This window comes from Nothoprocta perdicaria, unplaced genomic scaffold (assembly GCF_003342845.1).
Source record: "Nothoprocta perdicaria isolate Ctin4 unplaced genomic scaffold, notPer1 scaffold_0, whole genome shotgun sequence".
Taxonomy (NCBI): Eukaryota; Metazoa; Chordata; class Aves; order Tinamiformes; family Tinamidae; genus Nothoprocta; species Nothoprocta perdicaria.
Genome location: NW_020454092.1, coordinates 3,845,087 through 3,856,769, shown reverse-complemented (window position 1 = coordinate 3,856,769; position 11,683 = coordinate 3,845,087). Strand labels below are relative to the sequence as shown.

At 34.5% G+C, this 11,683-nt stretch overlaps 1 protein-coding gene across 2 annotated transcripts in view; it reads right to left on the bottom strand.

The window, feature by feature from the left end:
* Nucleotides 1-11,683, bottom strand: part of FAP (fibroblast activation protein alpha) — a 36,105-nt gene that overhangs the window by 18,276 nt on the left and 6,146 nt on the right. Inside the window, exons 3-11 of one of the 2 annotated variants that reach the window (XM_026039061.1) lie at nucleotides 10,510-10,605; nucleotides 9,221-9,315; nucleotides 9,006-9,080; nucleotides 8,741-8,793; nucleotides 7,450-7,522; nucleotides 5,959-6,079; nucleotides 4,586-4,740; nucleotides 3,416-3,519; nucleotides 2,996-3,131 (exon numbers count right to left, since the gene is read on the bottom strand). In XM_026039061.1, the coding sequence (XP_025894846.1) occupies nucleotides 2,996-3,131; nucleotides 3,416-3,519; nucleotides 4,586-4,740; nucleotides 5,959-6,079; nucleotides 7,450-7,522; nucleotides 8,741-8,793; nucleotides 9,006-9,080; nucleotides 9,221-9,315; nucleotides 10,510-10,605 (908 nt within the window). Of the gene's footprint in view, nucleotides 1-2,995; nucleotides 3,132-3,415; nucleotides 3,520-4,585; nucleotides 4,741-5,958; nucleotides 6,080-7,449; nucleotides 7,523-8,740; nucleotides 8,794-9,005; nucleotides 9,081-9,220; nucleotides 9,316-9,597; nucleotides 9,714-10,509; nucleotides 10,606-11,683 lie in introns of those variants that run through there. The other variant, XM_026038299.1, reaches the window with a different exon arrangement.

The window sequence follows — 11,683 nt, the reverse complement described above, 5'->3', positions numbered from 1 at the left end:
GTATTCTCATTTTAACTGTCCAAATAGAAATCTCCTTTGTTATCTTGCATTCTAGTAGCAGAGACTTCCACTCACATCAGTATTTCCACTTAAGTCAGCTAAAATAGGTATTTCTATTTCAATTATTCTACAACCCACACAGTAAAAAATATCTAAAACAATATGAACAGAAATCTGAGGTCCTCTTTCTCTGTACCATGCTTGAGCTCAATTAAAGGAAGAGATTTCCAAGACTTCAAAATTTCAAATTAGGTCCTTAAACAGAAGAATTAAAGATTGACAAAGAGAATGTAGGCCTCAAAAATCACCCACATTACCATATTTTCAAACGAGGAATATAAATTTAGCTGGACTTAACTCCTTGCAATATTTTTAAACAGTTTTTTAAAAAATAAATACACTAAGCTTAAATGGAACCATTCCTCTTGCAAACTAAAGATCCTTTTACATTTTTGTGTTTTACTTGATTCTAATGCATTTGCAATATTTTCTAATGACTTTTCATTACAGGCTATAAGATCTTGGTGGTCAGATGGGACAAGTGATTTAATATTTAACACTTCTAAATCCAATAAATGTATGTATTTTTAAAATATTTCACATTCACCTACAGAAGCATTTTTTTCGCAGTTGGAAGCTCTTTAACATATATTCAGAAAATTTGCTTTCTAAACAAGATGTTTTCCATTTCTTATCATTAATGTAAGTTCGCAAACATTCAGAATCATGCTTTCTTCCTTTTAGCTCTGCTGCTGCAAAGTGCCTTATTCCAGTACAGGTTTTAAATATTTTTTGTGTCTGCATGCTAGATTTATTTCTTTTTCTTTAAATTAAGGCTAAGATCCTGGAGACCTAATACATACAGATATATTTAACATCCCTCATATTTTTATTCCCATTGATTTATATGGCCTTTTTGCATGTATTAAAACATTTTTTTTTTATTTGCAGAATTGGCATCTCTTTCACAAACACTTATTTCCATGCTTACATGCATATCTTTTACTCACATGAGCAATTCCACTGAAGTCCTTTTAGCTTCTATGGTCTATTCACATGAGTAAGAGTTAGGCACATTAACATGTTTGGTGAATCCACACTTTAACAGTATCTTTTAGGTTATATATTGTTATTTCCAAGTACCAAAAATCTACCACATTCATTGTACATTAGAGTTCAATTTCGATTTAATCTGAAATCAACGAGAGAGAAATATTTTTGCCAATGGAAATGCACAGAGATATACTTTCTAACGGCAAATAGAGCTAATGCAGCACTCCCATCTGTTCACACTCCTTCAATTGGCCATTTGTGCAAACTCTAATGTGATAAAAAGCATTGTATCACTGTATAAATATAGAATTATAGAAACGTCAGTAGTGACTCCATAAATAAGGTTTCATGGAGAAATGCAATTAAGCAAGGATCATGAACACAGTCCTTGCAAGATGTTAAGCACTCTGGTCTGGTTCCAGCAAAGCAATTAAGCACATGCTTAATTTTAAACATATAAGTAGATCTGCTTACAAGCTTAAAGTTACGCATGTGTTAAAACACTTTGATGGATTGTGGTAAAGTCCTAGGCCTTCTTTTTTTATTTTATTTTTCCCTTTCTGTAAGTTAAAATATTCAGTTATTAAAATATAGGTTATTTCCAGGTACATTGTAGATTCAGAGTTAATCTAAATATGAAATGGAACAATTACTTAGGAAACACATCAACTGTAATAAATTTTTGCAATAATATATATATTGTCCTAGTAAATTCAGGATGTTCCCCTGTGGAAAGTAACTTGAATGATAACGTTTTTGAAAGATTGGAAAGCTAGATTTCTTTTGAAGTAGCTACAATTGTCATCTTGTTGACATAATACACAAAGTGTTTCCAGCTCTGAAGTGTGAATAAACTCAGCATTTACAACTTATCACTTACAGAGGACACTTTCATAAGTGTTCTTGAATTGTGGCAATTGTGACAATTTTTTTGTCATTATTTCCAGGTTCCAACTGATGCTCATTTTTCGTAGATACTCTATAACAACCTCTGAAAACTAGATGTGCAAATATCACCAATACTAAAGGACAATAAATAAAACCTCTGTAGTACCGTGACTGAAAATCAGGGTTGTCTTTTCCTTGCAGGAGATGTGAAATTTATCAGTGGCTACAGTCCTCAGGCTTTACTTCTGTAGGTCTTTTCAGTAAATACATATACCAGCTCTGTAACGAACTACGTATTTGTATAAATATACAGGCTATATAGCTATATCCTTTTGCTCAACAAAGGTACCATTTGTGAAGTTTTTCCTGTCTAGTGTCTTATAAATGAAGTTACCAATTGCAATTAGCCTGAGGTTTTACTTTTTCAAATCTGAGAAAAGGACCATGTGTGTGAGAAAATTTGCTTGCTTTCACCAGCTGCATGACTTGATGCAACACGATTACTTCCTCCTACAAAAATGTCAGACTTTTAATCTATATGTTATTTTAACAAATTTAAAATCTACCATAAACAACATGCTTCAGACAGACTTGCTATGAAACTTCTACATAATATAATGTTTTTGAGAAAATTAAGATCTTACATGTTTCCACTTGTGAAGATAAGAAATCAAAATGGAACTAAGCAACAGGCAAATAGCATCCTTGTAATTTTTGTTGCTTTATTACTTAAACTTACTAAAAGCCAGTTTTGCTTCTTTTTTGCTGGTTTAATTAAAATTTTGTTGCCCTCCTCCCAGAAATCAAAATGTTGAAAAAGATATCATTATTAATTACAAGATAAGTGTAATTAAATACTGTAACAGATGACTATGGCAGGCTTAAATGTACTTCTGTGCACTATATTTACTCAGATGTAAGACAGAACACTCAAAATAGGTCCATCTATGTATGCCAGGTAGGTGTTTTAATACCTATGCAGATGGGATAATTCAATGGAGATTAGCAAATGCTAATTCCAGGAATGTTAGATTTATATTTCCAGCTCTATTACCTCTGGACACTCCCAAGCATTCGAGTTTTCATTGAAGTCACAAATAGCTAAGACTGAAAAATTCTGGATTCTTTTTAGCCACTGCACACAGATCCGATTATCTGTTACCCAAGTAATCCAAGTAAAATAGTGATCGCTAAAAGAAAGAAAGAGAAAGAATGGTTATTAAAGAGCAGGAATTGCTTCTAGCATTTTGCTCTATGGAACACGACAGTAAAACTCTCATTGTTCTAAGGATGAGTTAATTCCTTCATAGTAACATATCACATAGGCAGATGAGGATCAAAATATGTTTTTAGTTAGCTCCTGATTCATCTAGGAGATGAATATGACACAGCACTGTTTGAAACAGAAATGAAATTCTCTAAGTTGAAGTACTCAGAACAAAAACCCAAGAAGATATATTTGAGAGCAAACTACCTTGATGCAATCTTTGCAGGAACTGGAACTTCCTTAGGACCAAAGGCTTCAGGATTAACAGTGTCTACAATAAACACTCTAACAGTAGGATTTTTAGCTCCAGCCTTTAAAAAAAATGCACCAGGTTATTCAAATCAACCCATTAACAATTGAGATAAAGCAAAACAACATTTTTTTTGTAGGAAAGAAGATAGTTAAAAGATATGTGCTCAGCCAAGTGTAATTGCACAAAGATGATTTATAAATAAGATTTTTAATAGCTACGTGTGACTCTGCAGTGACAGTAGGTTATTTAATCTTGCATAGTTTCATATGTAAAGTAGAAAACATAGTGTTTTAGCCAGTCAGATTCTGTACCTTCCTAGACTGAAAACAGTGCTCAGTGGGAATGGGCCCTGTTCTATTTGCAGGATGGATCTTTACAACATATACTGCACTTATACTGGCACTAAACTCCACGAGCACGTTCTCATGGTGGCAAGTGCTGTTGGACATCTCAGTTGTGAGATAAAATGGGTTAGCTTAAAACAATTTTGTACTTGTTTATTTGTTGCATGTATTATGAATGGTTTGGACCAGCCAATTTTACTTCAGAACTGAACAATAATTCAGTTGGCAGATACTAACTTCTTGAGACGTATTAACATAACCACTAGCAATCATACAAGCATTACAAGAGTCATCTCTAAGAGAGATCTCTAACATGGGTTGAAGAAATGCAAACCCTCAGTCTTCCTCACTTAGATGATGCACTTCAAAGGCAGGTATGATCCAAAGCTCTTTGGGATCAAAAAATACGTATGCCAATAAACCGAAGCTGTATTATTAGTTATTGTTCAAACAAAAAATACCTCATAATTAACCAAAAAGCAGTAAGCATACTGCCATGCATCACTATGTAGACTGAACTGAAAATGATTCAAGCATGCACTTTTGCAGTCACCTTCTACTTACATGAGTAATTCCATTCATTTCACTGAAACTCTTCAACATCTCTAGTTTTGAATAAAATTATCTCTTTTCAGAACTAGGTCGAAGAAGGATTCCTTGAATTTATCTATGTCATGACAGATTTAACCATTGCAATAGAAGTACTTTTTAAGCATTATTCAATTTAATGTCACCATAAGTCATTTCTCAATGGAAAGCTAGAAAAATAAGAAAACATACCTTTGGGTATGGGATAATTATTTTTCTAGGATACTGGTCCTCGCCAAAATACGCATATTCAATGACTGGTATGTCAGAATCATTAAACTGTACATAAGCTATATATTTGCCATTTGGAGACCACCACAAAGCATATTTTGTTGCAAGCATTTCCTCTAATAAAAATAAATAAAAAAAGATTAGCTCATAACAGTTTATTATTCTAATTTATCTTTAATCTATTTTATCATCCTAATCTTATGAATCCAGATATGTAAAGAGAGTTATGCTAAATATACAAGACTCTACACCAGATATATTACAATAGATCTCAATTCTGAAATGTCTTGAGGGCTCCCAAAAGCTCTGGGGCACACAGACCCCCTTTAACTCACCTATGTTTCTCATGGGTTCATATAGCTGTTCTTTTTTCTTTTTTTCTTTTTGACTTTTCATTGAAGTGTCAAATTTGCATCAAAATTAAAACTATCAATAATAATTCCCAAACACAGCATGTGCAGTAGAAATCCAATTCGTAAAGTTCTAAACTAATCTAAACTAAAGATCCAGTATTTTGATTACATCTTATGAATGTGAAATAGTCTTTTTTTTCTTTCTGGTCATTTTGCTGATCTCTATCATTCACTAGTTGTATTTTTGTATTTTCAAGCGTATTTTATCTCATGCTTCCTCCAAACTTGGAAAGACTTGCCTATAAGCATCAAAAAAAAAAAAAAAAAAAAATCCAAATTCTACCTTTGCCACAAAGCAGAAGGAAACTCGATGGTGATTAGGCTGTTAATGGGATAAAAGCAGCTGTCTACTGTGCTGACAGACACTGCCTCAGGATTTACTGGCCCCTGCACTAACTGCCTGGGCCTTCATGTTGGCCTCTGTGTGAGCCTCCTGAGGCAGGTCTGACCTCTCTTCTGTGCATGTTGTACAGCACTTTTAATGCAATGTTGTCCACTGCCAGATGTCCCTGTTTGCAAGGAGGATGCTCACAGCAACAAGAAAACATGCCATGGACAGGGACTAGTCACGTGGTCTGAAAGAAAAAAGTACTTCTAATGTGAATTTATTACCCTTAACTTTTGGAGGTTCCCTTACTCCTTTGCAACCGAGATGAGGAAAGAGGTAATGATAAGCACACAGCCACATTTATGACCATTTCCAAACTATGCGATTCCCTTTTCATCCTCCCATACCCCAAAATAAGGGGTCACTGGCAGTACAGAGTAATCTTAATATGGTAGAATACAGATAAAATGATGTAATCCTTAGAGCTCCAAAAATCGTGTTTTACTACAAATTATTTAGAATGGAATAGGAGAACTGAGTATGCCAGATAAAATGTCTAACATATTAGTTGTTGCTCTTCAATATTTACTTACCTTCATAGACCCAGTCAGGAATCCCATTAAATATTTCATTTTCTTTCCCATCACTAGTTAGTTTAATTGGTGCCTCCCTTGGACTTCTTTTCAAGTAGATATTATTCTGATATACATAAGCCTAAAGGCAAGAATGTATTTTTATGACTACATGCATGAATAACATGGGTTAGAGTCAAATTTGGTGCAGTCAATGCTATTGTATTATACAAATAACAAGATATAATCCATGAATAAAAAAGAGGAAATATTGACTTGACAACACTACATTAAAAAAGTTTGCAAATTCTGCTTAAGTAGATTTTGCGTCTGTAAATAAATTATAAACTATAGGCCAAGTTTTATGTTCAACTATGTCAGAATAAATTGTGAACACGTTTCTTAGTTTTTAACATGCTGCAGAGGACTCAGTGCTCTAGTTTGGCAAAGCATCAAAAAATAAAATAATCTTTGAAACTCATTCAACTGCTTTCTTCAACAGACCCTCAGACGGGCCAAATGTATTGCGAGTTTTTCTTCTGGTGACAGCAAAAGTAAAACATAAACACAAATATACAATGAGGAAAAAAAAACAAACAAACAAACAAAAAAAACTTTTTAAACCTGCCAAAAGGCCTATGTGATGTCAGATAGGAAAGAAGGAGGTTTCACTCTCTCTGGGCTGGTTTGTTCTTCCTAGCTGGACATGATAACAAGCCCTGGTTATCTCTAAATTTTAGTCATGTGAGTGGCCACATGAACAAGAAATCACAACCTGAAACAGCATTATCTTGGAAAATCACGTCTTTTGAAGCTACAAGCATTAGATTTAGTAACCAGTGTAAACTACTTTGTGTTTTAAATGAACAACAAACTCCCCAAAATCTCAGATACAATATGAAGACTGCTGTATGGAAATATCGCAGACTATTAGCACATGACCAGGAAAATATCTTGTGTTTTGTCTTTAAAATTCGTGTTAAAAAAATAAGAGTTGGCTGTTGCCAATGAAGAGCCAGTAACATTTGCCTAACAAGTAATCACTCCAAAAATATTGAAACTTTTTTTGTAAAACTTTTGGCAAAAAATTGGGCAGCCATTTCCTAGACTAAAAATTTCAGGAGAGAATTTAAATGTGTCATTTATACATCTCCATATTAAATTCTTCTGTGATACAGTGTAAAAAGAAAATACATTGTTTTTCAGGCCACGAAACTAAATTTAATCCAAATAATCCAATTCATCTGATAAGAGATTTGCTATCCAACTAAACCACAATTTAATTGAGAGCATAGATTCTTCTATTGAAACACAGACCTACTACTTTGACAAGTTAACACTATTTGCTATATTATTCTTATTCATACATGATATATTCAAGTAAATTTGCATTTGATACATACAAGTAAAGGCTTGCCAAAAACACGGCCTAACAAAACATAACCAAAGACAAAGAAATCTCTTCTAGTCACACAAAATAATATAATTCTAGCACTTCATATCTTTACTGACCAATTTGTGTCCAACGGGAGACCAGGATATATACTGAATTTTATGTGGAAGCTGATTTTCTGTTACAAAACCACTAAAAAAAGGAAAGAAGTTGAAATGGCTTTTTGCTCACAGGGCAAATGGATAATTATACTGTAGATACATATAAAATTCACGAAGGGCTATATTTTCTAACAGCTTTTTGTTCGGTCAGCAATGCAAAATTGACATGAGAAGCTGTGCAAAGGAGGCAGCGAGACATGCAGCAGCGTGACTGTGTGCACCAGTGCTGGTAAAGGCTCACAGCTCAGCCCTCTCAAGCACCTGAAAAGCCAGGTCTGGTTTTATTTATTTATTTATTTAATCTTTTTTTCTTTCTAAAGACTGCAAAGCATCTACAATAACTTGTTCTGCAGACCCACAGTCTGCATTATAGTCTCATCGAGTCCCAGGGAAATGCAAGCTAAGTGGCCACATTGTTGTTCTAAGGACATAGCATGTTGAAGCGAGCAAAACAGCAGCAGTTACAACACTTGGGGATTACAAAGCCACATGCGATGCTTGAAACAGTCTCTTCCTGTCACTTGAGCCAGCAGTTTCCCAGGAATGTAGCACTTCAGTTCCTGTTGCTCAAAACTAAACAAAGTATTTGGTAATGCTGCTGCTTCTAGCATAACAAGCTGACTGCAGATGGCTTCGTTCAGGGTTGGGTAGGTGGAAAAAGAGGAGTGGTTTGGGGAAGATCTTGGGAAAAATGAGACCAAATGCAAGGGGAGGAAGTGTACGCTTTTGAGGAACCCAGGATTGACTGTTACAACATCGCTGAGCACTAAAGGGCATGCGAGAGTTTTAGGAAAGTTAAAAGCTAAATCAAAGCTTTTTAGGAAAGCTAAAGATTAAATCAACCAGAAGAAGGCATTAAACTCCTGATTTGAGCCTGTAAAGGACCAAAGCAAACAAGGAATGGAAGAAAATTATGCAAATAAGGAGGAAGAAGTGTGTGTGGGGGGAAGCATAAGGAAACCTGAGCAATCAAATTTTAGGGCACAAAATATAAATGAGTTCAGATATTTTGGTGAGTAGATGAAAGGACATTATATTTTCCCAGAGACCACTTTCTTGTCAAAATAACTTCCTGACTGTGAAGAAGCAATCAGTAGGTAACAATAATCAAGCAAACTACAAGTGACCTGACTGATTCAAGCAAAACCAAAGCAGGGTGGAGTTATATTGCTATAGAGGCGGAGATGCTTGCAAGCACGTCACTACGGAGCATTCGCTGTAGCTCTCTGTAAGAAAAATTAGACCTTACCCATATATGAGATCATAAATGTGGTATGATGCTGTATAAGAGTATCTCCAAAGCTGAAAAATTAATTAAGCAAGAAAAAGAAATTATTATTAACTTGGAAGTAGATAATGTAAATAAAAACCATCAGCTAGCTTTTGACAACCTTCCACTTTACTTAAGGAACACTTACTTAATCAGGAAACACTGACTTGTAAGTATCATGATCAACAAAATATTGAATGATATCAAACATTAAGTAATATTAAGTAATATTAAGTAAAATTACCTTTGAGTAATTGCTTTCCAGAGCTATGAAATATTTGTCTGATGACAACAAATAACTCGAAGCATTAACTTTTTTCTGTAAAATAAAGAAATAAATTAGATTCTAGAATGCACTTTAAATGAGGATATGACAGGATTTAAATCCACTCACTTCTAAAGAGATACTTAAACCATAACTGCATGTTGTGCATTTTTATTAACTGAAAATGTACATACCATTGTGCTGTTAGTCATGATAGTAGTTGGGTAGTTCATTTCAACATTGTAAAGGATAATATCATCTTCTGCAGATTGATGAAGATATTCATTATCTTCAAAAACAAGATAAAATGGCAGTTATCTGGGGCAGAAGAGACTACAATAGATAGATCTGCTTATCCAAATATTCACCACTCTTGTCAGTGACTCTTGTCACTCTTTGCTCAGATTTTGAGCAAATGTCTTCTGGCATCTATGTAAAAAAGTCTTTTCTTTTAAAGATGCCGAGGCACACAGTTACACAACAAACTGACCTCAAGATTCTTGATTATTTTCTCAAGACTATCCACAGAACATACCATCAACTAATTCTCAACATTACATGCTGCACATACCATCAGGTAGTTAATATTACAGTTAAATGCTGAATTTTACTCTCAGTAATATCTGATAAATAGCAGAAACTGAAGCATTAGATCACTACTCCAAGAAGACAAATGAAAATGCTTTAAAAAAAAACATTCAAGACCCTTGCTTGCAGTGACACCAGAACATTCTCATTTGCAGAGATTCTGGAGATAACAGCAGTATTACTTCAGGAACACTACCCTCTATGAATCTACTTTTACTCTTTTGTCCTACTCAGTAAAGCTGAGTGGCCACCAATGAGAATGAAATTTATCCCACCTGTGCTCAAGACCTCACCCATAGTTTGGCAGAGGGTATGAGGGTCAGGGCTTTAGCTTCATTTCATAAGTGAGGGAGCTAAAGAGAGGAAAAGGCTTTGATGTTTTCAAAGTAATCTGAAACATTGTTTAAGGTTTTCACTGCTTGCATCTTTCAAGCACACTTAAGTGACTTATGTTACTGTGGCAATTTCAGGCCCTTTTAGGAAGAGAAATTAAATTTCTGTATTCTGCTTCGCAATAAAAAATGGCACATGGCATGTTTAGAAAGATCCATGTCACAACTTTGCATTAGTTTAATGACTATCAAAAAGGAAAGGTGGCTGATACGTTGATGTATTACTATCAGTCATTGCAGCAAGCAAAAGGAAACAAAACAGTTAAGGGCTCTGTAACAAACGTTTCTGCTACAACATCAAATATCTAAAATTTCTAGAACTGCTATCAGAAAAGTCAGTTCAACCATAAGTTTTACCTAAAAGATTATTTATTTACAGTAGTTGACACTGACAGTAATGACTGGATGTAATGACTGTAATGACTGTAATGACATTTCTGAGTCTGTGTAAACAAGCCAGAAAATACATATTAGACGTGCTTACAAGAAAAGGTTTTACTTACCTGAAACCCAATATGGAAAAAATGTTTTATACTGAAAATTTCCATTCAAATAATCCTCTAGTGTAAGAGCTCTAGGACCATCACCAGTGTTGACAGCTTAGAATAAGACAGAAAAAAATATGTGTTAATTTAGTGAAGTGCACTGAAGTGCAAAACAAGCTAGAAATCATTACCAGACAAATATTTCTACTCTTCCTTTCTATATTCAGCACTACTGAATAGCAAGAATAGCTTAATCCTGGAGGTATTCAGAGAGCTGGTACAGCAGACACTTTCCTATTTCTATCGTGTGAGCTCCCTCAGCCTCTGTAAGACTCACTTTTAGGGATGCAATATTAGGAATTAGATAAATCAATTTATTTCCTCCAGTCTTGGGTCAATCAATTTATTTCCCCCAGTCTGTGGGTTCAAGAAAAGCCTCTTCCAGACAACGTGCGAATCAAACATTCTCCTATTTTAATAGTTACAGGTCCCACATATATTTAGTGAACATCCAAACAGCAGCACATACATAGAACTCACTACAGTCAAGTGGTATTTCAGAGCTGTCTCATACAACAGTATTATGAGATGAGTATAAAAGTAGAAAAATTATTACCCACTACATGTATTTATTAGAAACCACAAGAGAGAAACAGACAAATGTTACACAGTTACAAATGCTGTAACATAATGAAGACGTGAACTCAAACGTCAACTGTTTACTTAGTGCTGCAAAAGAAAATTTGTGATGATTCTGGAGAAAACTGGAGTTTCTGGAGTACCTGGAGTTTCTCTGATATTTCATTTATAAAAAGCTCAAATGGTCGTGAAAGAATAATGCAGAAAATTGTGACTGGTTTTGTGGTTCTTGTCTGACTGTGTTTCCTCCAAAAGCTAAAACACATTAAGTTAGAGCAGGTTTTTAAAACAAAACATAAGGGCAATCAGTCTGGATGAGAAGATGGTAATGCTGAAAACACTGACATGCTACGTGCATGCAAATAAAAAAAAAATTCATTTTAGAAATATATAAAAAAAAAATCCAAGGATTTTACAAGTGAAAGATTTTCCAAAGCAGAAAGTCTTTAAAGGCATGGGATTTTTTTTGAGCAAGCCAGTTTTTGAAGGTCAGTACCATATTAATGGCAGCTTTCTTTAGTCCAGGCCCTCTGCATTCCATGCTTTTCTCCTT